General features: G+C 32.9%; 3 protein-coding genes across 6 annotated transcripts; 1 reads left to right on the top strand and 2 right to left on the bottom strand.

The window, feature by feature from the left end:
- Nucleotides 1–1,006: 1,006 nt before the first annotated feature.
- On the bottom strand, nt 1,007–7,788 carry LOC147299068 (uncharacterized). 4 transcript variants are annotated; one of them, XM_086235171.1, is made up of 6 exons: nt 7,591–7,788; nt 5,474–5,656; nt 4,081–4,554; nt 3,473–3,622; nt 2,632–3,068; nt 1,007–1,905 (listed from the first exon to the last, which is right to left on the bottom strand). In XM_086235171.1, the coding sequence occupies exons 2-6, from the start codon at nt 5,640–5,642 to the stop codon at nt 1,291–1,293; spliced, it is 1,845 nt and encodes a 614-aa protein (XP_086091297.1). In that variant the 5' UTR covers nt 5,643–5,656; nt 7,591–7,788; the 3' UTR covers nt 1,007–1,290. The 4 variants fall into 4 exon arrangements, with proteins under 4 accessions (XP_086091297.1, XP_086091288.1, XP_086091305.1 ...); XM_086235162.1 differs by having other exon boundaries at nt 5,474–5,665; XM_086235179.1 differs by having other exon boundaries at nt 5,474–5,665; nt 7,717–7,787.
- Nucleotides 7,789–10,088: 2,300 nt separating this feature from the next.
- Nucleotides 10,089–15,190, bottom strand: LOC147299069 (uncharacterized). Its single transcript, XM_086235199.1, has 5 exons — nt 14,994–15,190; nt 13,000–13,473; nt 12,398–12,547; nt 11,557–11,993; nt 10,089–10,843 (listed from the first exon to the last, which is right to left on the bottom strand). The coding sequence occupies exons 2-5, from the start codon at nt 13,274–13,276 to the stop codon at nt 10,229–10,231; spliced, it is 1,479 nt and encodes a 492-aa protein (XP_086091325.1). The 5' UTR covers nt 13,277–13,473; nt 14,994–15,190; the 3' UTR covers nt 10,089–10,228.
- A 6,626-nt stretch (nt 15,191–21,816) lies between these two features.
- Nucleotides 21,817–25,714, top strand: LOC147299070 (copper ion binding protein). Its single transcript, XM_086229007.1, has 3 exons — nt 21,817–22,010; nt 24,764–24,802; nt 25,301–25,714. The coding sequence occupies exons 1-3, from the start codon at nt 21,906–21,908 to the stop codon at nt 25,514–25,516; spliced, it is 360 nt and encodes a 119-aa protein (XP_086085133.1). The 5' UTR covers nt 21,817–21,905; the 3' UTR covers nt 25,517–25,714.
- The last annotated feature ends 130 nt before the right edge of the window (nt 25,715–25,844 follow it).

Genomic DNA, 25,844 nt, shown 5'->3' on the forward strand with positions numbered 1-25,844 from the left:
AAGAAGAAGGGAGTTGTCAAGTGCTCGTCCCTGCATAAACACAGGGTGAAACAGTGTTTCGATGAAGTAAACGTTTATATATATCATGGTTTTTTTTACATTTTAAAAATCATAAGTAGACATATTTATCATCCAACACTTTTGATGGGTTATTTTTATAAAGGGTGACTCCAAAGGTGTACATTTTTACCAAAAAAATTTCGACCCTATAAAAGACAAGTGTCCATTTTACATAAGCATGATTATATAGTCTCTTACAAAATAATCCTTTATTCAAGCTCTGTATTGTAAAGTCATGCAATTTCTCCTTATCAAAAAAAAAAAAATTCAAGCAATTTCTTTCATGTGAATGGCTTCATCAAAATATAAACTAGCAACAAGAGATCGATGAGAATATTAATTTAGAATGGGTTTTTTGAAAGTCCAACTACATTTAAAATTGTTTTTAAAATTGTTGTTGTAACCTACGTACTCTATCTCTTTATAAAACTGTCATTTTTTAATTTAACTAATTTAATTATTTACAATTTTTATATTATTTGAAAATCTTATTTGCTCAGTGGCCAAAAAAAGAAAATCTTATTTGCTCACGTGGAAACGTGTCAAGAGACTAATTTATCACTATAATTAAAAAAAAACAATTTTTATAAATTTTTTCATATGTTCATCAAAAATTACAATTGTAGCTCCTTAATTGGTACGGGCCAATGGGCCATGACAATCACCCTCGGAGCCTTCTCTGGGAAAAATTATTGAGTGTAACCGATACACTGTCACATGGTGCAACCAATCCAATGTGTAAGAGTATTGTTAGACGACATGTTTATATTAGTAGGGTATAGTATTTATAACATTCACTTATATTTTAACACATATATAGGTTAGTTATACCACATGACAGTGTACGTATATATATCAGTTATACAGAATAATTTCTCCTTGTCCATAGTCGGGATTAGTTTTCTATGTCAGAGTAAGCTAAAAAAAAATTAGACTTAAAAGTATATTTCAATTTCTTAAACCTGATATTGCTCCATATATAGTAAGGTGTACATATCCTTATGCATTGGATCAAATTTCATGTAAGTTTTATCCAACAAAACATAAACTAAATATATTTAAGTTAAGTACATGTAGGTCTAGAGTAGATGATCAATGTTTAATTAACTCTAAGCTAGAATATATATATATATATATATATATAAATATGTACATGATTATTGTGGAAGGCAAAGTATAGTTAACTAGTTATATATCCAAGAATATTTACAAAATTGCAGCCTTGAATTTCTAGTAGATGATATACTTCTTTGGTTGAAATAAAAGACTTGAATAATATGTGGAATAGAACATATCAGCTAATAGAGGATATTGCAGAAAAACGAACAGAAGAACAGGAACTAATGAAAAGATAAATATAAGATCTGCCACCCATCTCAATCCATAGTGACAAGACAAATAAAAGGCAGTGCTGAAAGCTATCATCATGGTTGCTATAGAGACGAACAACGATGTGAGTCCTACCATCAACTTCAAGGGCAAGGATTTGAGAAAATCATTTTCTGCGTATCGCGATGTGAGGATGTACAAGAACATGAGTATTGAAGTTGAAGAGGAAACAAATGCTACTGCATCTGATATGGTGAAGATTAGAAATGCTGTCTCTTTAAGAAAATTTGGAGTTCCTGTGTTATCAGATATACCACCTGGTATGCTAAATGCAGCTGAAAAAACAACAGTAGCGATAAGAGCTGAAACAATCATGCATGACTTAGCAGTGCTCTTCATCCATGACTCTCCCCTGCGCAATAAATCCTTATGCTCACGAGTGAATACTTCTCTAGGTGTTTGGACTTTATTGTTTTTCATCTCTACAGCGGGAGGTTGTACAATCTTTTTAACTTCCTGCCCCATCAAAGATATGAAAAAATTGCATAAAGATTAACCAATGAAGAAATTAAACTTGTGTTTAAGATGAATGTAAAAGTATGATTGAATTAATCCAACATTTTTCAGAAGCTTTCCCTAGCCTTCACCTATATTGATTTCATATGACAAGATTGACAATATGACAAGATAACATAATGAATATCTTAGTTGAGGCCTTTTTCAAATGTACAGAAATAATAGATAAAAAGAATTATGTTTGGACAATCAAAAGCAACTTTTTTTTCTTCACACATTGTAGCCTATTTTTATTGAAAAGGATAAAGAAGAAAGCTAGGTAAATAATAAATTAAAGAGGTTAATTTAGTAAAATAGAAACTAGACTTATACCATATGAAGAAAAATGACCCATTTTTATTGAAAATGAGGGGAAATGACCCAAAAGTATGAGCCAGACGGGGCAAAAAAAAAAAAAACTTTTTGCCTCTTTAACAATTAATTGGATTTAAACATTTCATACATTGGAGACCCATTGTTTTGTTGAGCCTTATGTGGGTGCACAACTTGCACACCCAAGTCTTTGGGACCACACATTAATCTGGATATCATTTGTTAGGCCGGTACAATCTTGTTTCAATGTGTGGTTTATAAACTAATTAACAACATTAATAGGTATAACAAGAACGAATAAAACAATATTATAAGATAGTAAAGATTGCAAGGGTATAATTAAGAAGTACATACCTCAAACCATACTAATTCTCTCTGCATTTGAAGAGCTGCTCCTGACACAAGATTGAGTTGATTTTCAGGTGCTAATTTTGCAGCTAGATGTAAAATGTTGTTCCTCTCAGCATCAAGATATGTCGCTATGAGATCTTTGATGGAGCCTATCTCATGCACTAGATTGAAAAAATTTGCATGACGATTCAGAACTGCAACATGGAATATACTATGATTTTCGTCATTAGTTTCCCATAATAAATCCGGATAAGAGCTAATCAGCTGAACCAGAAACTCAAAATTTCCTAATCTTGTGGCGTCAAACAGTAATTCTGAAGGATATCTGATCAGTTTCATGACCTCATCATGATCATGGTTCAAGATTTGTTTCCAAAGGTCTTGGACTAGTTGAAGGGCTTCAATTTGCTTCCTCTTTTTTTTGTATGCAAACTTGAAACCTGAGAGTCCATGTGATGAAAAGGTTACCACATGCTAGGTTCAAATGACAACATGCTAATGTAAGATAATTACTATAAATTGAATAGTAATACATTACTAATGTTACATATAAAGTTATATATATATATATATATAACTGAATAGTGATAATTACTATTAATTCTCTCCTTATGAGAGGTAGTTTTGGGTTCCATTGATTCCTAACTGGTTATGGAATTAAAATGCTACTAATAATTTATTTTTCATTCCTAATGGATTTTGGAATTAAACTGTAGGTTAGTAATAATTTTACTTCCACACAAGAAATACTTAAGTTGAGTACTTCCACACAAGAAATTATTACATATTAATTCATATATATGCTGATATTGTAATATTATTCGAATTAAGAAAATTAACTCACATGAGACGTTGATGAGTGTACTCCACATTCCTGGACTTTGGTTAACAAATTCTGAAGGCATTCGAGCCAAGACATGCAAGGCTGTTTGATCATTCACATTACGAGCCGTAGCTAATGCTGGATCTTGATGTAGTATCTTGATGGCTAAATCTGCAGAATTTACAACGATTGAGGTTGGAAAAAGGGTATATGCAAACAGCGAAAATATATCAATACTAAATCAGGAAATAAAAACAATAGTGAAGAAATCTATTAATTCTTTTTAGGTGATTAATAACTTAATATATCAAGCTCCACAAGTAATTAACTATGCATGCTAATCTATACCGTATATTATAGTATGCTAGCTCTTTCTATCAATTTTGTTCGTGTTACATTGAACCATTTTAATAATTAATTTAAGACGAAATTAGCAATACAATTCTTCGTTTGAAATGAGTAAATTAAGGTTGTAGTATTATGTTTCTTTTTGTCAACCCATTCACAAAGAGTTATTATATGTAACCGTGATGTCTGCACTTTATATATATATATATATATATATATATATGCTTGTGAAAAAAAAATAAAACGAGAAATCAGAAGGATAATATGTTCAATATACATACCATAGAGACCGTTATCGATGCAAGAAAAAAATAGCGCACAGCGGTCCCTTTCGTCCAACATTTCATGAGTTTTATGGTAAAGGTACCAAGCCATTTCAGATTGTCTTAGCAATGTAGCCATATAGAGTGGTGTCATTCCTTGAGCACCTCTAATTGTTGGCAAAAGCTCATTCTTTCCAATCATGATCTCGGCAATTTCTAAGGTTCCGGCAGCGGCGGCAACACTCAACGCTGTGTTGTCATTACTGTCTTGCAATTCCAAGTCTTGACTACTCATCCTGTCGACCACTTCCTTCACAAAGTGAATGTGTCTTGCTCGCGCTGCAATGTGCAGGACAGTTTCGAATCCCCTTGTTATACTAGCTGTTAGAAGATCCTTTTGCTCGGGATCATCTATGAACCTTTTAGCAGCTTCCCAATCGCCTCTTATTGCAGCTTTGTAGAGGGGCACACATAAGTTGAGGTACTTTTGTCCTGTGCACGTAGAATAATTTAAGGATAGATATATTAATATATATACAAAACAAAACTTGTTTTTTTTTTTTGGTCGAAAAACAAAACTTGTTGAATAAGTATTAATATCGTTATTTGGATCTCATTTACTGAAGGAACTTGCTCGGATTTTGATTTTCTATTACATTTGTTTTTACTTGTTTTAATTATAGCCACATATATATTATAAATCTATGAATTGGATTTCACAAACTCAAAAAGTACTATAAATTCAATTTCTCTTTTACTCACATAGTCGATCACATATTCTTAATTGGATGTATAATAAACAAGTAGAAGATCCAGATCAATTTCCATCTTTTGCTCACCGCCTGGGGCCCACTAGGTGTGACTCACTTCTATTAGAGATGTGTTTAATTAGTGAAATTTACTAATTGTAGGTGAAAGTGACCTACCTTTCGCAACATATATGTGAGACCCACTTAATTTTATGATAGAATCCACATACATATATATTGTAAAAAGGAAGTCACATATGATGTTCAATAATATAACAAACGCTCGTAGTAAGCAAAATGATTAGTAAATATGGTCCAAATAATTTTGTTCTTTCTTAAAGATATATTATGCATTATGCTATTTGTACTACCTCAACTAAACATCTTATATATGTATCTCTGCATAAATCAAGGTGACACGTATGGGTCCTATCTCTATAATTGCACAACGATATTTTTTTTGTTTGTTTAACAACACAAGATAATTGAGATGCCACAAATAGCTTTATCCTTTTCATATTGTCTTTCTCACAAGGTAGAAGCCAATAAACATCTTTTTATAATAAAAACTAATTAATAAACATGAATTATCATCATCATATGGACTATGGAGAATAGCAAATGATATGTGTATGGGCATGCATGAAAGATTGAGATCGTACTATTGTTCGTTTCAAGGAGATGAAGAGAAGGTGTCTTGGAAAGAGTCGGATTGTGGAGGTCGATGACGACATGGGGGCATTGTACAGGTATCTCAGTTGCTGGTTCGCCGTTGGCTGCGGCCACCATTTGAATCCCATCTGTTACAGATTGTGTTTGTGGGCCCGACATGCTTCCAAATTGAACTTGTACGCCTGCACCCAATTAAATTAAACTCAGATTAGCAAAATTAATTTTACACTAATTATCTAAAGCATTAATAAGCTAGCAAGGTCAAAATAATGAGGGAAGTAATTTATTTATTAATGTAAACCAAAAATTGTATGTATTAGATTTTGATTTACACTATATATGTGATCGGCTTGTTTCTTATCACTCTACCAAAAAATAATACTTACGGCCGACAATGACAAAAACATGTGGAGCCCTATTCTTGTATGGTGGGTCTCACGTAACCTGTATTAATATCCGACAAGTTGGACATGCACATAGATCGAGTTTTTTTTTTTTTTTTTCTTAAACAATACTTGACCAATCTAGATCAACAAGAAATAAAAAAGATTTGATCAATTTAGTCTGGTCTAATAATATTGCTATTATATGTATCATTTTTTTTTTTTTATAACTTTTAACATAATTTTTTTTAATACAAGAGGAATCAAACTTAGGATATATCATTCACTCATGTTCCATGCACCTATGTCGTCTGACTAAGTCTAAGCATGCAATCATACAATCATACACTCATTTTCTTTGTACTAGCTTGTTAATCTAACAACCAAACACTTATGTATATATTTTTCTTTAAAAAATAAAAACATGCATGCAGAATAATATTACTGGGTCATGAGAGGGCGTTGACTTCAAAATCCAATCATTTTTATTTTTAATGACAAACAACGATTAAAATCTAAAATCTCCAGAGCTACCCGAGGTAGGATAACAAGAAATCCAATATTCTAGTGTCTGAGATTTATGCATAATTTGACTCCATGCAGCAGCAGCAGTTAGGAGAAATTGGCCGGAGTCAAAAGACTCAATTTTATTAGTTTATTTTGACATATATGTATAACAGCAGAAAAAAAAAAAAATCTAAATTTAATCATTGTGCCGTTCAACTGTGTAGTCAAAAAAGCTAGCTTTTTGTATAGTCTTTTGCTGTTTCTTCCTAATTCCCTCAATTTTCTTTCTCTTTCTCTGAGCTTCAGTCCGCAGTCTTTATAGTCAACTAATTAATTTTGTCTATCCATATTTACAAAGACTGAGGACTGCATGTACGTGTTATTAATATCTGAATTTATTTCCGATCGATCGTCCTCTACTGTACTCCTTAAAACCTATATTATTATTCCTACTCGCATCTATAATTTCCCACTCTTTTTTTACACGTGATAAAGTACAAGATTGATAAAGTGAAATGAAGAAACAATAATATACCATATTTTACTCAAGGTGGATATATCATATATATATATATATATATATCACTACAAAATATGCGGGTGATGCATGGGTCATGGGTGTGCGAAATGCGAATAATATTAAGAATAATAATAATAAAATCCAAGTTCAGATATTTGTTCAAACAAAATAAAAATAGCATGATAAAAAAAAATCATCTACATTCAAATTGATCGATACAATTAACATGAAGAAAATAAATCCAATTTTTCACACTTAACCGTGGAGGTATAAAACGATTTCATAAAAAAATAAAAAAACCTTGGAGGTCAATAATTTTCCCTTGCGATGAGGTCATCATGAAACTTTTACTAGATTTAGATGCAAGAAAATACGCTATGAAATATTACTTTTTTAGAACATCCGATAAAATCGAAGCCATTATCTCTCATAATCCTAATCATTTTCTTCACTCTTCACTTCCTAGCTAGCTAGCTAGCTAGCCAGGCAAAGGGCTTAATTATGATCATGAATTTGTAGCCAAAGGGCTTAGTTATGATCTTGATCGATCACTAATTATTAGGACCAAAAAACAAAGTGGAAATAATTAATTTCCAAAACATTAAGAAAAAACAGCAGACCTTGAGAGAGAGAGAGAGAGAGAGAGAGAGAGAGAGATCATGCATGGATATTATATAGCTAGGTAAGATTTACTTACAGGGTTAGAGTATCAAAATGGAGGTAGCTAGCTAATTAAGCAGTAGATGCTAGTCTGATCTCTAGTATACTAGTCGATATATATCCATGGATGGATGGATATATAGAGAGAGTGAAGAAGACATACACCAGATAGCACCACTAATCTAGCTCCTCAATCTAGAAGCTAGCTTGCTATTCTTCTTGGCTTAGTGGGAAACTCTAAGACCGGCACATACATATATATATTGACATCAACAGCTAGGGATATGAAATAAAAAAGATTCTCTCTGATATGAGGATTGGAAAGTTAATAATTTGTGTGGCTACGATCACTCCAAATGGTCAGAATAATAGTGATAATTAATTAATATATGGTATACGGTATACCCCCCCATAGGCCATTGTGGAAAAGTAGTCCTGGCCGGCTTGACTGGTAATAGTGTATATATGTAGCCTAGCTTTTTTAGAACCTCGATCTATGTGCTAGGGCTCCTCCCTCTCGGGCCTCTCAGGTAAAGGAACTCGATCATATTCAGAACCCACTTGAACAATAAAAACAAAATGGCTTCCCCACTCACTCACTCACTCCCGCACGTACACCTGCAACCAAACCCCCTTTTACTTTATACTTTAAAGGAAATTTGTACGCACCTTCCTCTATCACTATATATGTACAGTAGGACTGGGGTCCCCTCTCCCACGTGAAGACAGACCCACCCATGCCTTATACATGATAATATATGATTAATGCATGTATATATAATTTGGGCAAAAAAAAAAAAAAGCATGAATATATAATACTTACAAAAGTTTATTCGCAGGTGGTGGTGGCTCAGCTTCCAAGTCCTAAGCTCCTCAGGTGGTGGCTTCCCAGATTCTGAGGAGCCACCCATATCCCAGGAACCCACGTCCGCTCACACTATATAATCTAGCTAGCCACTATCGATCTACTTGGAAACAAAGAAATCAGGACAAACTAACAAAATTATATACACAACTAATAAATAAAAGCTATATATTACCGCCATCATGAGTTACCTAGAGTTTTTATAATATATATATAGTTTAATATGAATAGATTATGTATGATTTAAGATTTAAGGATATTTTTGGCCAAAAAAATTTAGGGAGATACATTAGTCACTATCACACACACACACAATGCAGTCGCAATGAGTGTAATCACTACTCACTCACTCAATGACATCAAAATTAAGGGGGCAATTACAGGAGTAACTTTTTGGTCACGCCAATGTATTATTAATTCACTTATATTATAATATGTGTATATTTATTAATATTATATTTAAAAATATAAATTTATTGTTCACCTATATTATAATAAATAGATAAATAATACTACGTGACGGTGTATTAATTACACATAAAATTATTGTATGTGATCATAAAACCACGTGACATGTTGGCGAAGTGTTACCAATTCACTCAAATTATAATACGTGTGCAATTTTTAAGGATATTATTTAAGATTTAAAATTTTATATACTCACATACAATAATTTTTAGTTTTATTACTCTAATTTTTCCTAATTGAGTGACATGTGACATGTGACATGACGTGAGGGAGGAACCTAAATACAGTTACACTAAATTCAAATTCAATTATACTAAATTCAGATTCAGTTACACTAAATTCATATTCAGTTACACTGAAAATTCAGTTACAGTGAATTCAGTCACAGTGATGTTAGCATGCGTCAAAGCGTCAGAAGGATAAATTAGGAATTATACATTGCAGGGGGTTTTGAGAGAGTTGCTGGATGGTTGGGGGTTTAGGCAAATTTTTGGGGTGGTTAGGGGGTTTAAAATTACGGACTATAATCTACTCTATCTCTTTATAAAACTGTCATTTTTTAATTTAACTAATTTAATTATTTACAATTTTTATATTATTTGAAAATCTTATTTGCTCAGTGACCAAAAAAAGAAAATCTTATTTGCTCACGTGGAAACGTGTCAAGAGACTAATTAGTCACTATAATTAAAATAAAATAAAAACAATTTTTATAAATTTTTTCATATGTTCATCAAAAATTACAATTGGAGCTCCTTAATTGGTACGGGCCAATGGGCCATGACAATCACCCTCGGAGCCTTCTTGAGGAAAAATTATTGGGTGTAACCGATACATCGCTACATGGTGTAACCAATCCAACGTGTAAGGGTGTTGTTGGACGACATGTTTATGTTAGTAGGATATAGCTAGTACTTATAACATTCACTTATATTTTAACACATATATAGGTTGATTACCACATGACAGTGTATATATACCAGTTATACAGAATAATTTCTCATTATTCATAGTCGGGATTAGTTTTCTATGTCAGAGTAAGCTAAAAAAAATTAGACTTACAAGTATATATTTCAATTTCTTAAACCTGATATTGCTCCATAGTAAGGTGTACATATCCTTATGCATTGGATCAAATTTCATGTAAGTTTTATCCAACAAAACATAAACTAAAATATATTTAAGTTAAGTACATGTAGGTCTAGAGTAGATGATCAATGTTTAATTAACTCTAAGCTAGAATATATATATATATATATATGTACATGATTATTGTGGAAGGCAAAGTATAGTTAACTAGTTATATATCCAAGAATATTTACAAAATTGCAGCCTTGAATTTCTAGTAGATGATATACTTCTTTGGTTGAAATAAAAGACTCGAATAATATGTGGAATAGAACATATCAGCTAATAGAGGATATTGCAGAAAAACGAACAGAAAAACAGGAACTAATGAAAAGATAAATATAAGATCTGCCACCCATCTCAATCCATAGTGACAAGACAAATAAAAGGCAGTGCTGAAAGCTATCATCATGGTTGCTATAGAGACGAACAACGATGTGAGTCCTACCATCAACTTCAAGGGCAAGGATTTGAGAAAATCATTTTCCGCGTATCGCGAGGTGAGGATGTACAAGAACATGAGTATTGAAGTTGAAGAGGAAACGAATGCTACTGCATCTGATATGGTGAAGATTAGAAATGCTGTCTCTTTAAGAAAATTTGGAGTTCTTGTGTTATCAGATATACCGCCTGGTATGCTAAATGCAGCTGAAAAAACAACAGTAGCGATAAGAGCTGAAACAATTATGCATGACTTAGCAGTGCTCTTCATCCATGACTCTCCCCTGCGCAATAAATCCTTATGCTCACGAGTGAATACTTCTCTAGGTGTTTTGCCTTTACTGTTTTTCATCTCTACAGCGGGAGGTTGTACAATCTTTTTAACTTCCTGCCCCATCAAAGATATGAAAAAATTGCATAAAGATTTAACCAAGAAATTAAACTTGTGTTTAAGATGAATGTGAAAGTATGATTGAATTAATCCAACATTTTTCAAATGCTTTCCCTAGCCTTCACCTATATTGATCTCATATGACAAGATTGACAATATGACAAGATAATATAATGAATATCTTTGTTGAGGTCTTTTTCCAATGTAAAGAAATAATAGATAAAAAGAATTATGTTTGGACAATCAAAAGCAACTTTTTTTTCTTCACAAATTGTAGCCTATTTTTATTGAAAAGGATAAAGAAGAAAGGTAAATAATAAAAGAGGTTAATTTAGTAAAATAGAAACTAGACTTATACCATCTGAAGAAAAATGACCCATTTTTATTGAAAATGAGGGGAAATGACCCAAAAGTATGAGCTAGACGGGGCAAAAAAAAAAAACTTTTTGCCTCTTTAACAATTAATTGGATTTAAACATTTCATACATTGGAGACCCATTGTTTTGTTGAGCCCTATGTGGGTGCACAACTTGCACACCCAAGTCTTTGGGACCACACATTAATCTGGATATCATTTGTTAGGCCGGTACAATCTTGTTTCAATGTGTGGTTTATAAACTAATTAACAACATTAATAGGTATAACAAGAACGAATAAAACAATATTATAAGATAGTAAAGATTGCAAGGGTATAATTAAGAAGTACATACCTCAAACCATACTAATTCTCTCTGCATTTGAAGAGCTGCTCCTGACACAAGATTGAGTTGATTTTCAGGTGCTAATTTTGCAGCTAGATGTAAAATGTTGTTCTTCTCAGCATCAAGATATGTCGCTATGAGATCTTTGATGGAGCCTATCTCATGCACTAGATTGAAAAAATTTGCATGACGATTCAGAACTGCAACATGGAATATACTATGATTTTCGTCATTAGTTTCCCATAATAAATCCGGATAAGAGCTAATCAGCTGAACCAGAAACTCAAAATTTCCTAATCTTGTGGCGTCAAACAGTAATTCTGAAGGATCTCTGATCAGTTTCATGACCTCATCATGATCATGGTTCAAGATTTGTTTCCAAAGGTCTTGGACTAGTTGAAGGGCTTCAATTTGCTTCCTCTTTTTTTTGTATGCAAACTTGAAACCTGAGAGTCCATGTGATGAAAAGGTTACCACATGCTAGGTTCAAATGACAACATGCTAATGTAAGATAATTACTATAAATTGAATAGTAATACATTACTAATGTTACATATAAAGTTATATATATATATATATATAACTGAATAGTGATAATTACTATTAATTCTCTCCTTATGAGAGGTAGTTTTGGGTTCCATTGATTCCTAACTGGTTATGGAATTAAAATGCTACTAATAATTTATTTTTCATTCCTAATGGATTTTGGAATTAAACTGTACGTTAGTAATAATTTTACTTCCACACAAGAAATACTTAAGTTGAGTACTTCCACACAAGAAATTATTACATATTAATTCATATATATGCTGATATTGTAATATTATTCGAATTAAGAAAATTAACTCACATGAGACGTTGATGTGTGTACTCCACATTCCTGGACTTTGGTTAACAAATTCTGAAGGCATTCGAGCCAAGACATGCAAGGCTGTTTGATCATTCACATTACGAGCCGTAGCTAATGCTGGATCTTGATGTAGTATCTTGATGGCTAAATCTGCAGAATTTACAACGATTGAGGTTGGAAAAAGGGTATATGCAAACAGCGAAAATATATCAATACTAAATCAGGAAATAAAAACAATAGTGAAGAAATCTATTAATTCTTTTTAGGTGATTAATAACTTAATATATCAAGCTTCACAAGTAATTAACTATGCATGCTAATCTATACCGTATATTATAGTATGCTAGCTCTTTCTATCAATTTTGTTCGTGTTACATTGAACCATTTTAATAATTAATTTAAGACGAAATTAGCAATACAATTCTTCGTTTGAAATGAGTAAATTAAGGTTGTAGTATTATGTTTCTTTTTGTCAACCCATTCACAAAGAGTTATTATATGTAACCGTGATGTCTGCACTTTATATATATATATATATATATATGCTTGTGAAAAAAAAATAAAACGAGAAATCAGAAGGATAATATGTTCAATATACATACCATAGAGACCGTTATCGATGCAAGAAAAAAATAGCGCACAGCGGTCCCTTTCGTCCAACATTTCATGAGTTTTATGGTAAAGGTACCAAGCCATTTCAGATTGTCTTAGCAATGTAGCCATATAGAGTGGTGTCATTCCTTGAGCACCTCTAATTGTTGGCAAAAGCTCATTCTTTCCAATCATGATCTCGGCAATTTCTAAGGTTCCGGCAGCGGCGGCAACACTCAACGCTGTGTTGTCATTACTGTCTTGCAATTCCAAGTCTTGACTACTCATCCTGTCGACCACTTCCTTCACAAAGTGAATGTGTCTTGCTCGCGCTGCAATGTGCAGGACAGTTTCGAATCCCCTTGTTATACTAGCTGTTAGAAGATCCTTTTGCTCGGGATCATCTATGAACCTTTTAGCAGCTTCCCAATCGCCTCTTATTGCAGCTTTGTAGAGGGGCACACATAAGTTGAGGTACTTTTGTCCTGTGCACGTAGAATAATTTAAGGATAGATATATTAATATATATACAAAACAAAACTTGTTTTTTTTTTTTGGTCGAAAAACAAAACTTGTTGAATAAGTATTAATATCGTTATTTGGATCTCATTTACTGAAGGAACTTGCTCGGATTTTGATTTTCTATTACATTTGTTTTTACTTGTTTTAATTATAGCCACATATATATTATAAATCTATGAATTGGATTTCACAAACTCAAAAAGTACTATAAATTCAATTTCTCTTTTACTCACATAGTCGATCACATAATCTTAATTGGATGTATAATAAACAAGTAGAAGATCCAGATCAATTTCCATCTTTTACATCACAAGAAATCCAATATTCTAGTGTCTGAGATTTATGCATAATTTGACTCCATGCAGCAGCAGCAGTTAGGAGAAATTGGCCGGAGTCAAAAGACTCAATTTTATTAGTTTATTTTGACATATATGTATAACAGCAGAAAAAAAAAAAATCTAAATTTAATCATTGTGCCGTTCAACTGTGTAGTCAAAAAAGCTAGCTTTTTGTATAGTCTTTTGCTGTTTCTTCCTAATTCCCTCAATTTTCTTTCTCTTTCTCTGAGCTTCAGTCCGCAGTCTTTATAGTCAACTAATTAATTTTGTCTATCCATATTTACAAAGACTGAGGACTGCATGTACGTGTTATTAATATCTGAATTTATTTCCGATCGATCGTCCTCTACTGTACTCCTTAAAACCTATATTATTATTCCTACTCGCATCTATAATTTCCCACTCTTTTTTTACACGTGATAAAGTACAAGATTGATAAAGTGAAATGAAGAAACAATAATATACCATATTTTACTCAAGGTGGATATATCATATATATATATATATATATCACTACAAAATATGCGGGTGATGCATGGGTCATGGGTGTGCGAAATGCGAATAATATTAAGAATAATAATAATAAAATCCAAGTTCAGATATTTGTTCAAACAAAATAAAAATAGCTAGCATGATAAAAAAAAATCATCTACATTCAAATTGATCGATACAATTAACATGAAGAAAATAAATCCAATTTTTCACACTTAACCGTGGAGGTATAAAATGATTTCATAAAAAAATAAAAAAACCTTGGAGGTCAATAATTTTCTCTTGCGATGAGGTCATCATGAAACTTTTACTTGATTTAGATGCAAGAAAATACGCTATGAAATATTACTTTTTTAGAACATCCGATAAAATCGAAGCCATTATCTCTCATAATCGTAATCATTTTCTTCACTCTTCACTTCCTAGCTAGCTAGCTAGCCAGGCAAAGGGCTTAATTATGATCATGAATTTGTAGCCAAAGGGCTTAGTTATGATCTTGATCGATCACTAATTATTAGGACCAAAAAACAAAGTGGAAATAATTAATTTCCAAAACATTAAGAAAAAACAGCAGACCTTGAGAGAGAGAGAGAGAGAGAGAGAGAGAGAGAGATCATGCATGGATATTATATAGCTAGGTAAGATTTACTTACAGGGTTAGAGTATCAAAATGGAGGTAGCTAGCTAATTAAGCAGTAGATGCTAGTCTGATCTCTAGTATACTAGTCGATATATATCCATGGATGGATGGATATATAGAGAGAGTGAAGAAGACATACACCAGATAGCACCACTAATCTAGCTCCTCAATCTAGAAGCTAGCTTGCTATTCTTCTTGGCTTAGTGGGAAACTCTAAGACCGGCACATACATATATATATATTGACATCAACAGCTAGGGATATGAAATAAAGATTCTCTCTGATATGAGGATTGGAAAGTTAATAATTTGTGTGGCTACGATCACTCCAAATGGTCAGAATAATAGTGATAATTAATTAATATATGGTATACGGTATACCCCCCCATAGGCCATTGTGGAAAAGTAGTCCTGGCCGGCTTGACTGGTAATAGTGTATATCTGTAGCCTAGCTTTTTAGAACCTCGATCTATGTGCTAGGGCTCCTCCCTCTCGGGCCTCTCAGGTAAAGGAACTCGATCATATTCAGAACCCACTTGCACACTAAAAACAAAAGGGCTTCCCCACTCACTCACTCACTCACAGACATCACAGTCACACCTGCAACCAAACCCCCTTTTAATTTATAATTTGAAGGAAATTTGTACGCACCTTCCTCTATCACTATATATGTACAGTAGGACTGGGGTCCCCTCTCCCACGTGAAGACAGACCCACCCATGCCTTATACATGATAATTTGGGCCAAAAAAAAAAAAAAATGCATGAATATATAATACTTACAAAAGTTTATTCGCAGGTGGTGGCGGCTTAGCTTCCAAGTCCTAAGCTCCTCAGGTGGTGGCTTCCCAGATTCTGAGGAGCCACCCGTATCCCAGGAACCCACGTCCACTCACACTATATAAGCTAGCTAGACACTATCCATCTACTTGGAAACAAAGAATTGAAATCAGGACAAACTAACAAAATTATATACACAATTAATAAATAAAAGCTATATAGTATATAACTACGTACCATATACTCCATCACCGCCATCATGAGTTACCTAGAGTTTTTATAATATATATATATATAGTTTAATATGAATTGATTATGTATGATTTAAGATTTAAGGATATTTTTGGCCAAAAAAAATTTAGGGAGATACATGAGCGTCACTATCACACACACACACACACAATGCAGTCGCAATGAGTGTAATCACTACTCACTCACTCAATGACATCAAAATTAAGGGGCAGTTACAGGAGTAACTTTTTGGTTATATCTCATGTGATATTATTAATTCACTTATATTATAATATGTGTATATTTATTAATATAAAAAATTAAAATTAAATATCAAATTTTAATAATTTTTTGGTATAGCATAAAGATTATATAATATTTCAATTGAACTACCAAATTTAAATGTAGTTTTTTAGATTAGGTCACAAATATGTTGGCCCATTTGATTTGAGCCTTTTTCATTTGACATTTTTGCACTTTGGCCCACATATGATGGGTGTTAGTTAAAATTTATAAGGTTTTGACAAAATTGCCCTTGAGGCTTTTATATTATCTTGAAAAGTTGCTAATGTAGTCACAACTTCACATTTAGTTGTGACTGTACGACACTTACAACTTCAAATTTAGTTGTGATTGAACGACAATCACATCTAAATTGTGAGACAGTCACAGTTAAGTTGTGACTTCATTGAATTTTTTTTAGAAAAATTATACTACAATTTAATATAAATAGAGGTCAAAACAATACTTTTACTCAAAATAATACATAATATAGTGATGTGAGTTGTCTCTTTTAATTCACCAAGACAGTCACAGTTAAGTTGTGACTGAATTGATCTTTTTTTTGTTAATACAATATAATATAAATTAATGTAATATTTGTAATGTAATATTATTATTATTTTTTACTGTAGTGACATGTGATGTAATATTTACAAATTCTAATACATTTTACTTTATTATTTTGTTTGACTTTTCAATTAGTACATAATCTAAAATGTTATTTAATTTTGGTACCTAAACTAAAAAGTTTTTGAAATTTAATAGTTAAAATCAATGAACCTTTATTAATATTATATCTTAAAAATACAAATTTGTTATTCGATCACCTATATTATAATAAATGGATCGATAATACTACGTAGCGGTGTAATAATTACACATAAAATTATTACACAATAAAAACAAAAGGGGCTTCCCCACTTACTCACACCTGCAACCAAACCCCCTTTTACTTTATAATTTGAAGGAAATTTGTACGCACCTTCCTAGCTCCATTACTATATATGTAAAGTAGGACTGGGGTCCCCTCTCCCACGTGAAGACAGACCCACCCATGCCTTATATATGATAATATATGATTAATGCATGTATATATAATACTTACAAAAGTTTATTCGCATGTGGTGGTGGCTTAGGTTTCCACGATGCAGCTTGAATTTGATTTCAAAACTTATTTTTTGAATATAAAATGGATATAATTCAGCTACAATGAATCGAAATGTAATTTTTATAATTTTTTGAGACCAAAACTATTCTCAATTTTGGATATAGGCTAAAGCCCTCTCCTCTCCTCTGCTCCGTTACATGAGAACCAATCTCATGCTTTGTCCTCCTGACAGGCATGAGATTGAGAGAGGCTGATGAGAGTTCCTATCAAGTCAGCATAGTCAACACTGTTGACTGCTGACTCAGCATGCTAGCTGTGTTAGTTATCCAGCTGTGTAGTTGTTATTAATCTGATAGTCAGTTACTCAGATTCCTTGAGCAATGCTTATCTTATATACTGTACGAACATACTTGTAACCATTCATTCAACTCAATACAAGATTAATCAATTCAGTTTCTCTCTTTTCTTGCTTCTCTTTCCCTTTTGTTTTCTCTGTAACCAAACACATGAATTCAATCATGAAGATTATCATATATAAGCTAGCTAGCCACTATCGATCTACTTGGAAACAAAGAAATCAGGACAAACTAACAAAATTATATACACAATTAATAAATAAAAGCTATATAGTATATAACTACGTACCATATACTCCATCACCTCCATCATGAGTTACCTTGAGTTTATATAATATATATATATAGTTTAATATGAATTGATTATGTATGATTTAAGATTTAAGGATATTTTTGGCCAAAAAAAATTTAGGGAGATACATTAGCGTCACTATCACACACACACACAATGCAGTCACAATGAGTGCAATCACTACTCACTCACTCAATGACATCAAAATTAAGGGGCAATTACAGGAGTAATTTTTTGGTCACGCCCCATGTGATATTATTAATCCATTTATATTATAATATGTGTATATTTATTAATATTATATCTTAAAAATATAAATTAGTTGTTCACTTATATTATAATAAATGGATCGATAATACTAAGTGGTGTAATAATTACATATAAAATTATTGCATGTGACCGTAAAATCACGTGATATGTTGACATGGTGTTACCGATCCACTCAAATTGTAATACGTGTGTAATTTTTAAGGATATTATTTAAGGTTTAAAGTTTTAGATATTAATTATTGTGCACATATTATAATTTAAGTATATTGGTATCACGTTAGCATGTCATGTTGTGACTACTGTTATGGTCACATATATACTCACGTACAATAATTTTTAGTTTTATTACTCTAATTTTTCCTAATTGTGTGACATGTGACATGTGACATGACGTGAGGGAGGAACCTCTTGGACTTCTCAGGATGAAAACAGTAAAACCACAGTTTGAACAACAATAACAATAGAGAAAAAAACACATGTTAGACCTCAAATTCAAAGTCAGATACAGTATAGCGTAGTAGCCTTGTGGACCTGCAATGGGCTCCTTTTGTTTATTTCAAGTGTCCAGCCTTTACTATTGGGTTTTTCTTGTGTTAGTCTTAATTGGTACATTGTACATTTGTCCATGATTATCAATTTGTCAATCATGACTAATTTATATATTCTGCAAATGGTGCAAATAAAAAACCACAAGTATTATAACAAACTCAAATTTGTACCAAAATAAGTGCTACCTAATATGTACCTACACATGTACAATCACTAAAACAAAAAAACACAGTCCTAATCAGTTAAAGCTAGTATCCAGACTGCTTGAAGTTGTTCTTAGTCACCACCATGCTCTTTAAATCGTCTAAGAACATTGTCATGACCACCCTCCCCATCACGTACGTCTACCATAGCATCATTCTCGAACTTTTGTGGGGCAACATTGCAGGTCTTCATATCCTAGCTAGTCCACACCCATTCCACTAATTTTTGCTAGTGTGGCCTCCTCATCTATATAACAATGGACAATCTTTATGTCAAAGAAGACCCCTTTCTGCGCACTATTTTCTCCTTCAATAATCATAAAAAAAATAAAGTGGCCAAAAAAAAATAATCATAAAAATAAAGCATGTCGATCAAGCCTAAAGGGTAAGTAGGATGTGATAGAATTAGAGCATCCAACCCAAAACTAATTGGCAATGGGTGGAGATGCCCAAGACTTATAAACACATATGCTAAGCCTTAGTTTTCCGATGTGAGACATTGCTCCACATTACTCTCAACACGCCCCCATACGTGTGGCGAGATTTTTGAGCCTTACACGTGAACAAATTGTATTGAGTGACGTGGGAGCACGTGTGGCCGTTGAGCCTTACACGCGGATAACCAAGCTCTGATACCATGATAGAATTAGAGCATTCAATCCAAAACCAATTGACAATGGGTGGAGAGGCCCATGACTTATAAACACATATACTAATGAACCAAAAATTAATGACGCACACCACTAATGAACCAATAATTAATGTACCAATTCAACCAATGAAAATGAAAAAAAAAAAAAAAAAAGTATTCTGCAACATGGCGTCTTGTGACATTGAAAATTAGTTAGAAAGTCAGGCCGGCCTAAAAATTATATACATGTAAATGACTAACAATACATGCACTAATGGCTATATATGTGTGTGTATAGAATGATACAGTATAGGAGAAACAAAGAGACACAAATTGATTGCCGATCACTTAATATTGACAGCTTAGAATTGCTCAAAGATAGAAGATCGAGAAAATTAATGGGAGGAGCGCAAGACAAAACAAGTGGATGATTGGCTTTGCTTCTGGTGAAGTGTTATTAAGGTTCAATTCATAAAGCAAATTATCCTAGCTAGAATAATCACTGAATCTTTAGTCATAGCGCAGCAAAGCATCATTTTTTTTTACACTTCATTTTTTTTTTAAAATAGTTTTTAGAAAAAAATTAAAAAACATTCCTCTTTTTTAAAATGATAAAACATCATTTTTTTTTACACTTCATTTTTTTTTAGTTGTCATCATTTTTTAAATTTAAAAATTGTTTTCAAATTTCATACCAAACAAGTTTTCAAATTTTTAAAATTGATTTTGAAAACTCACATTTAAAAAAAAAATTCTTAATTTTTGAAAAAAAAAATTTGAGTAAGATACCAAACGGGCCATAAACTTTCCTCATTTACCTTAATTGGTTGCAAAGCCAACAAGATTAGGGCTTCTTTTCTTCAAGCTCAAACCATGGTCCTCAAGGACAAAATGGCCCACATGTGGAACCGACCATTTTAATCCGAGCACTCGATGCTTATTTGTTTGTTTTTTTTTAGGCTTAATTGTGTTTTTACCATTCAAAGTTTGAGTTGATTTCTATTTTACCACATAGATCCACTTTACCACTTATAACTATGTCCCGTGTCCCACTTTATCTTTCTTAGTCCATTCCATCGTCCAAACCGTTAAAAATGCTGATGTGGCAAGGGGATTCTTGTCATTTCGTCCACTTAGACAAAAAAAATAAATAAAAAATTCTCTTAAACCCTAAAGATGATGTGGCATCTACATGGCCATTGTAGGCCTTTTTTTTTCTTATGTAAGTTGCCATGTATAAAAAAAAATTAATTAAAAATATAATATTCTTAAAAAACAAAAAAAAACAAAACCTATCTCCTTTCTCCTTCCGCTCCCCCACCCCAAAAAAAATTCTCATATTTTTAGTTTTTAATTATTGTAATTAAATTTAACCTTTTATAAAATATAAAAAATTTTAGTAGATTTTTTTGTCTAAGTAGACGAAATTGAATGAAAAGAGGAAAATATGCCCCTGCCACGCAACATTTTTTATAGTTTGAATGACGAAATGGACAGAAAAAGGTAAAGTGGGACACGGGGAATAGTTGTAGGTGGTAAAGTGAAAATCAACTCAAATTTTGGGTAGTAAAAACACAATTAAGCATTTTTTTTTTATGAAATTGGTGTGTGGAGAAATGAGGTAAGATTATAATAAGTTAATGGTTTAACCTATCCAATATAACCGAAAGAAGATGAGGCTCACTTGAAGACACAAATGACAACGTTTTGTCTTCTCCCATTCATTTTATAATAAAAAATAAAATAAATGAAAGGGTGCATTTTGTTTTTGCTTATTTACACATTTATTCCCTTAAACTATAGTTTCGTCTTACTTTATCCCCTTAAAGTTTATTATCTCAATTTATCTCCTATAAATTTCTCTCGTGTCTTACATAATCCGAAATCGTCAAGTTCGCCAATTCTACCGTCAATTTACTTCTTGTCACGTAGATGCTACGTCATCAATTTAAACTGTGGAATGGATGGACTTAACGGTTTTGGGTTATATAAGACATAAAAGAAACTTACAGGAGATAAACTGAGACAATAAACTTTATGGGGTTTAGTGAGACGAAACTATAGTTTTAAGGGGTGATTGTGCAAATAAGCTTTTTGTATTTCATTTTTTTTTTTTTTTTTTTTTTTAAATCCACAGCCTTCTAGTCTCTCCTCCCACTCGATAGAAATTAGAAGCCCAAACAAACCCTAACCTCCAACACCCCCTTCTTCCACACTCAACTCCAATGGCGTCAAGGTTGGCTGCGAGGTTTGTCTCTCGGAGGCTGTCAAGCAGTAGTGGAAAAGTACTCGGCGAGGAGGAAAAAGCTGCAGAAACTGTCTACATTAAGGTCATTATCAAAATCCCTAGCTACATTCTCTTACTCGTTCTTTGAACTCTTTTGTTGTTTCCTTGCTCTGGATTTGTATTCACTTCCTCTTGTATGTGGATGATGTTATGGAACTATGAACTTAGTTTTGGGTGCTCTGTGTTTTTTTATACTTTCCCACATTGAAATTTTCATATTTGTCAGCATCAATGCTCTAATTTGGTCTCATCGTTCTAAGATTTACTTTCCTGCAGTACATTTCCGAATATGAGCTGAAACCCATGTAGATCATTTGTTTGTCGTGGGAAATATGAAATAACAAATCGATTAAGAATCTTTTGCAACATAAGACTTGTAGGAGTATATATCTTTTTCATCCTAAATTGGTACACACTAACAATTCAGTCCAATATCTATTTGTAATAAAGAGATGTGTTGTTGATGTATGTTATAGAACTAATCGTTAATTGTAGAGCTAGTACACACTTTTTGTGCTGGGTATAAACCCGAGGACGGTGAGAAATGATGGAAACGAGGAAAAACAAAATAAATCAAGATAACAATCAGAAGAACACATAATGATTTACATAGTTTGGCAAGATCCTGGTGTAAACCGAGTCATGACAAATAATGATGGAAACAAGGAAAAATAAAATAAAGCATGATAAACAATCACAAGAGCACGTAACAATTTATGTAGTTTGGGAATTCCTGCTTATATCCATTAAGGTTTGAGAGAACCCAACTTCACTATGAGAGGAAAGCCATACTAGTAAATTTTGCGTAAGAGTTAGTTTCTAACCCAACCCACACTCCACTGATAATCTGATATCCCCCTTTTTACTCTGTTTCTCAAATACTCCATGAAGTACACTCTCTAATCTTTATCACTATACTCTATTATGATTATTTTTTGGGATACTTTTCAAGGCTAGAACCACTCCCCTTTTATAGTTTCTCAAATTCCAGTTTAAAATATCCTAAGTCAATGCATGAAATTGTCTTAGAAGGTGAATTGCATCAAGATATACATGAACCAGTTGAATACACCTTCTAGAGACACCAAGACTCTTCGTTTTAAGCTCTCATGGGCTGGATGCATTGGTCCCTGGCGGACCATTTCCAAAATTTAGGAGATATTTCAATGACAATTTAATTGAAAAGGATTTGGTATAATTCTAAAATCTATGGAAGTAATTTTTACTTCGGTTCATTTATTTCTTTTTTCCCAAGGTTAGGACATGAATTTGCAGAATTTTTATAGGTGTTTTGCAAACACCAAGACATGCTAAAAAATCTGCTATTTTTTGGGATGAAACTTTTCAGATAATTAAAATTTTTACTTCATTCCAAAGATGATAAGGTACTAAATTCAAAAGTTTATACATAACAAATTTGCTTAGCATGGAAATGCTCTCTTGCTAAATAGTCCGGTATGGTGGTATGGTATTTTATGTTGTTAGATTGTGAATATGAATGCCTTCTCAATCTAAGACAACTTCTAGGATTTCCTCCCTTCTATCCTAGTCCTCATTTGATCATATGGTTTCTTTGAATGTGCGGTCTATATTCATAGTCTGGCAATATAATATGCAGACTGCCTAGTAAGAGGAACCCTGATGTACTTATGTGCTTTATGCATGGATATGGATTTTCCATGAAACAAATGCATGGTTTACATTGCTTATGGCTTCTATGGGGGTTTAGGTGATGGTTTAATCACTTTAACATGTATAACTGCCTTTTAAACATTATCAAGTTTATTATATTCCTTGCATTAGCACTTATTAAAGGCTTCTCTGCTATAGTTCTTTATTTATTCATCTTTTATGGGTTCGTAATTGCCTGCTGATCTTTCTATATTTATATCTTTCTCTCTAGCATTTTTGTTACAAACTCTATTGTCATTCCATTATTGAGTTTATCGATGTATGGACTTGAGCATGCTAATATTGAAACTGTTGTTTTTTTGACATTTTAGTGATTTTCTTCTGGGTCTGATAAGTTTTATCAAATTCAGCCAACTTCCCATACTTAAAAAATTCAATTATTGAAGACGGGACTATAGTAATCACAAGCACACCACATATGTGTGATACAGAATTCCATCCATTTGTGCTTGCAGTCGCTACGATATAACTATACTAGGTTTGAATTTTACTTGTAGGATCAACTTTTATATCTAATCATCTTAATTAAATTACTTTCCTACATTGCTGTGATCATAATTTTTCCATGCATTCTCTAAATTACTATCTCAAATCCTATTTCTGCATCCTCTCAGCATTCCAGTTTATCAATCCCTAACCCTCCCTAACACCTTAAAACCCTTGAATACCTGCTGCCCGAAACCCCTACAGTTTTTACTCAGATTCCTACCGCATAAAAGGTAATTTTTATGCAGTTATTCAATCTTTACAATTGATCCTCTTGCACACACTTTTGATATAGAACCTAAATTTTTTTTTTTCTAACCTTCAAACCCTAAAATCAAAAATACCTAGGGGTGTAAAAATGACATTGGCCCAAAGCTCGATAGGCCAGCCCAAAAAAAGCTCGAACAAACCCAACCTGAACCTAATGAAGCCCAAGCCGATTTGAACTCGAACTGTTTGTTGTGGGCATTAGGCCTAGTGTTTTCACAAGAAACCTGGCCTAGGGCCTAGGGCCTAGTGCCAACTGAGTGTTTCTATTGTCTGTTTCTTTATAATATTTGCAATGTTATTGTGATAAATCTTCTCACTCTTAATTGTTTATTGTTTGTTATTTTGCAGAAAATCGAGCAAGAGAAGCTGGAGAAGCTTGCACGCAAAGTATGACCAAAGTGTAAACATTTCATGTATTTTGAGACTTAAGCAATCTTAGATGGTCATCACTTGAGAATGTAGAATGTGCTTATTCATTATTTTTATTGGCCAGATTTCATCATTCCGAAAATTCAATCACTTTAATGTTTGATGATCTTGGTAAAATAAAGAAACAAGATTATTCTATGGGATCCTGTGCATAATTGATTCAGTTCTTTAGTTTTGGCAATTTAAAGTGTCCTAGGCTCCTATCTGATGTTTAGCACCTCCAATGTTAGGCCACCTGGTTTGCCGGTGTATTGGTTGCTCAATGAAGTGCAGAGTACTTATTAATTTATATGTCTGATCACATAGTGATCATAGTTATCACCAAATAAATTGTGATTTATATGTCTGATCGAATTTTTCGGTTCCGGCCTCTTATGTGGGATTCAAACAAATTGTTGGTTTGCATTGTCATTTCTCTCCCACAAATATTATGCTTAATGACTTGAGAATTTTCAGGGCCCTAAATCTGAAGAGAAACCAACTGCAACCTTAGGGGACTCAGTAACTGATGCCAAACCAAGTGGCTCAACCTCAGGCTCTGGAGCATCAACTACCAAAGTATCAACTGACAAGTACCGGAATTATGCTGTTGTAGCAGGTGTTGTGACTGCTGGTGCTGCTCTGGGATGGTATCTTAAAGGTAGTGAAAAGAAGCCAGAAGTGCAGGACTGAGGTTAATGTGCTTTGATTTGAACAAGTGAACCATCGGTTACTGTGACTCTTTTCTGGTAGCACAGAAAAAAAGCAAACTATGAACCATCCATGTTTCTGTTCTGGCTGGTATATACTTTGTTGAGTTCTGGCAATATTCTCATCATGACCTTTCTGTTTTGGGAAATATATACATAGTGAAAAGTTTTTTTTCGAGCATTCATTTTTCAGTGAGATCATTATTTTCATGTTCATAATGTAATATGTGGGTAGCAAATGTGGTTTGCCAATTACGTGAGCAGGTGAGAATGGTTTTTGGGATTAAGCAGAGACTTGAACCCAAGTTCAG

The sequence above is a fragment of the Dryas octopetala genome, chromosome 1 (genome assembly GCF_963921425.1).
Source record: "Dryas octopetala chromosome 1, drDryOcto1.1, whole genome shotgun sequence".
Lineage (NCBI taxonomy): Eukaryota > Viridiplantae > Streptophyta > Magnoliopsida > Rosales > Rosaceae > Dryas > Dryas octopetala.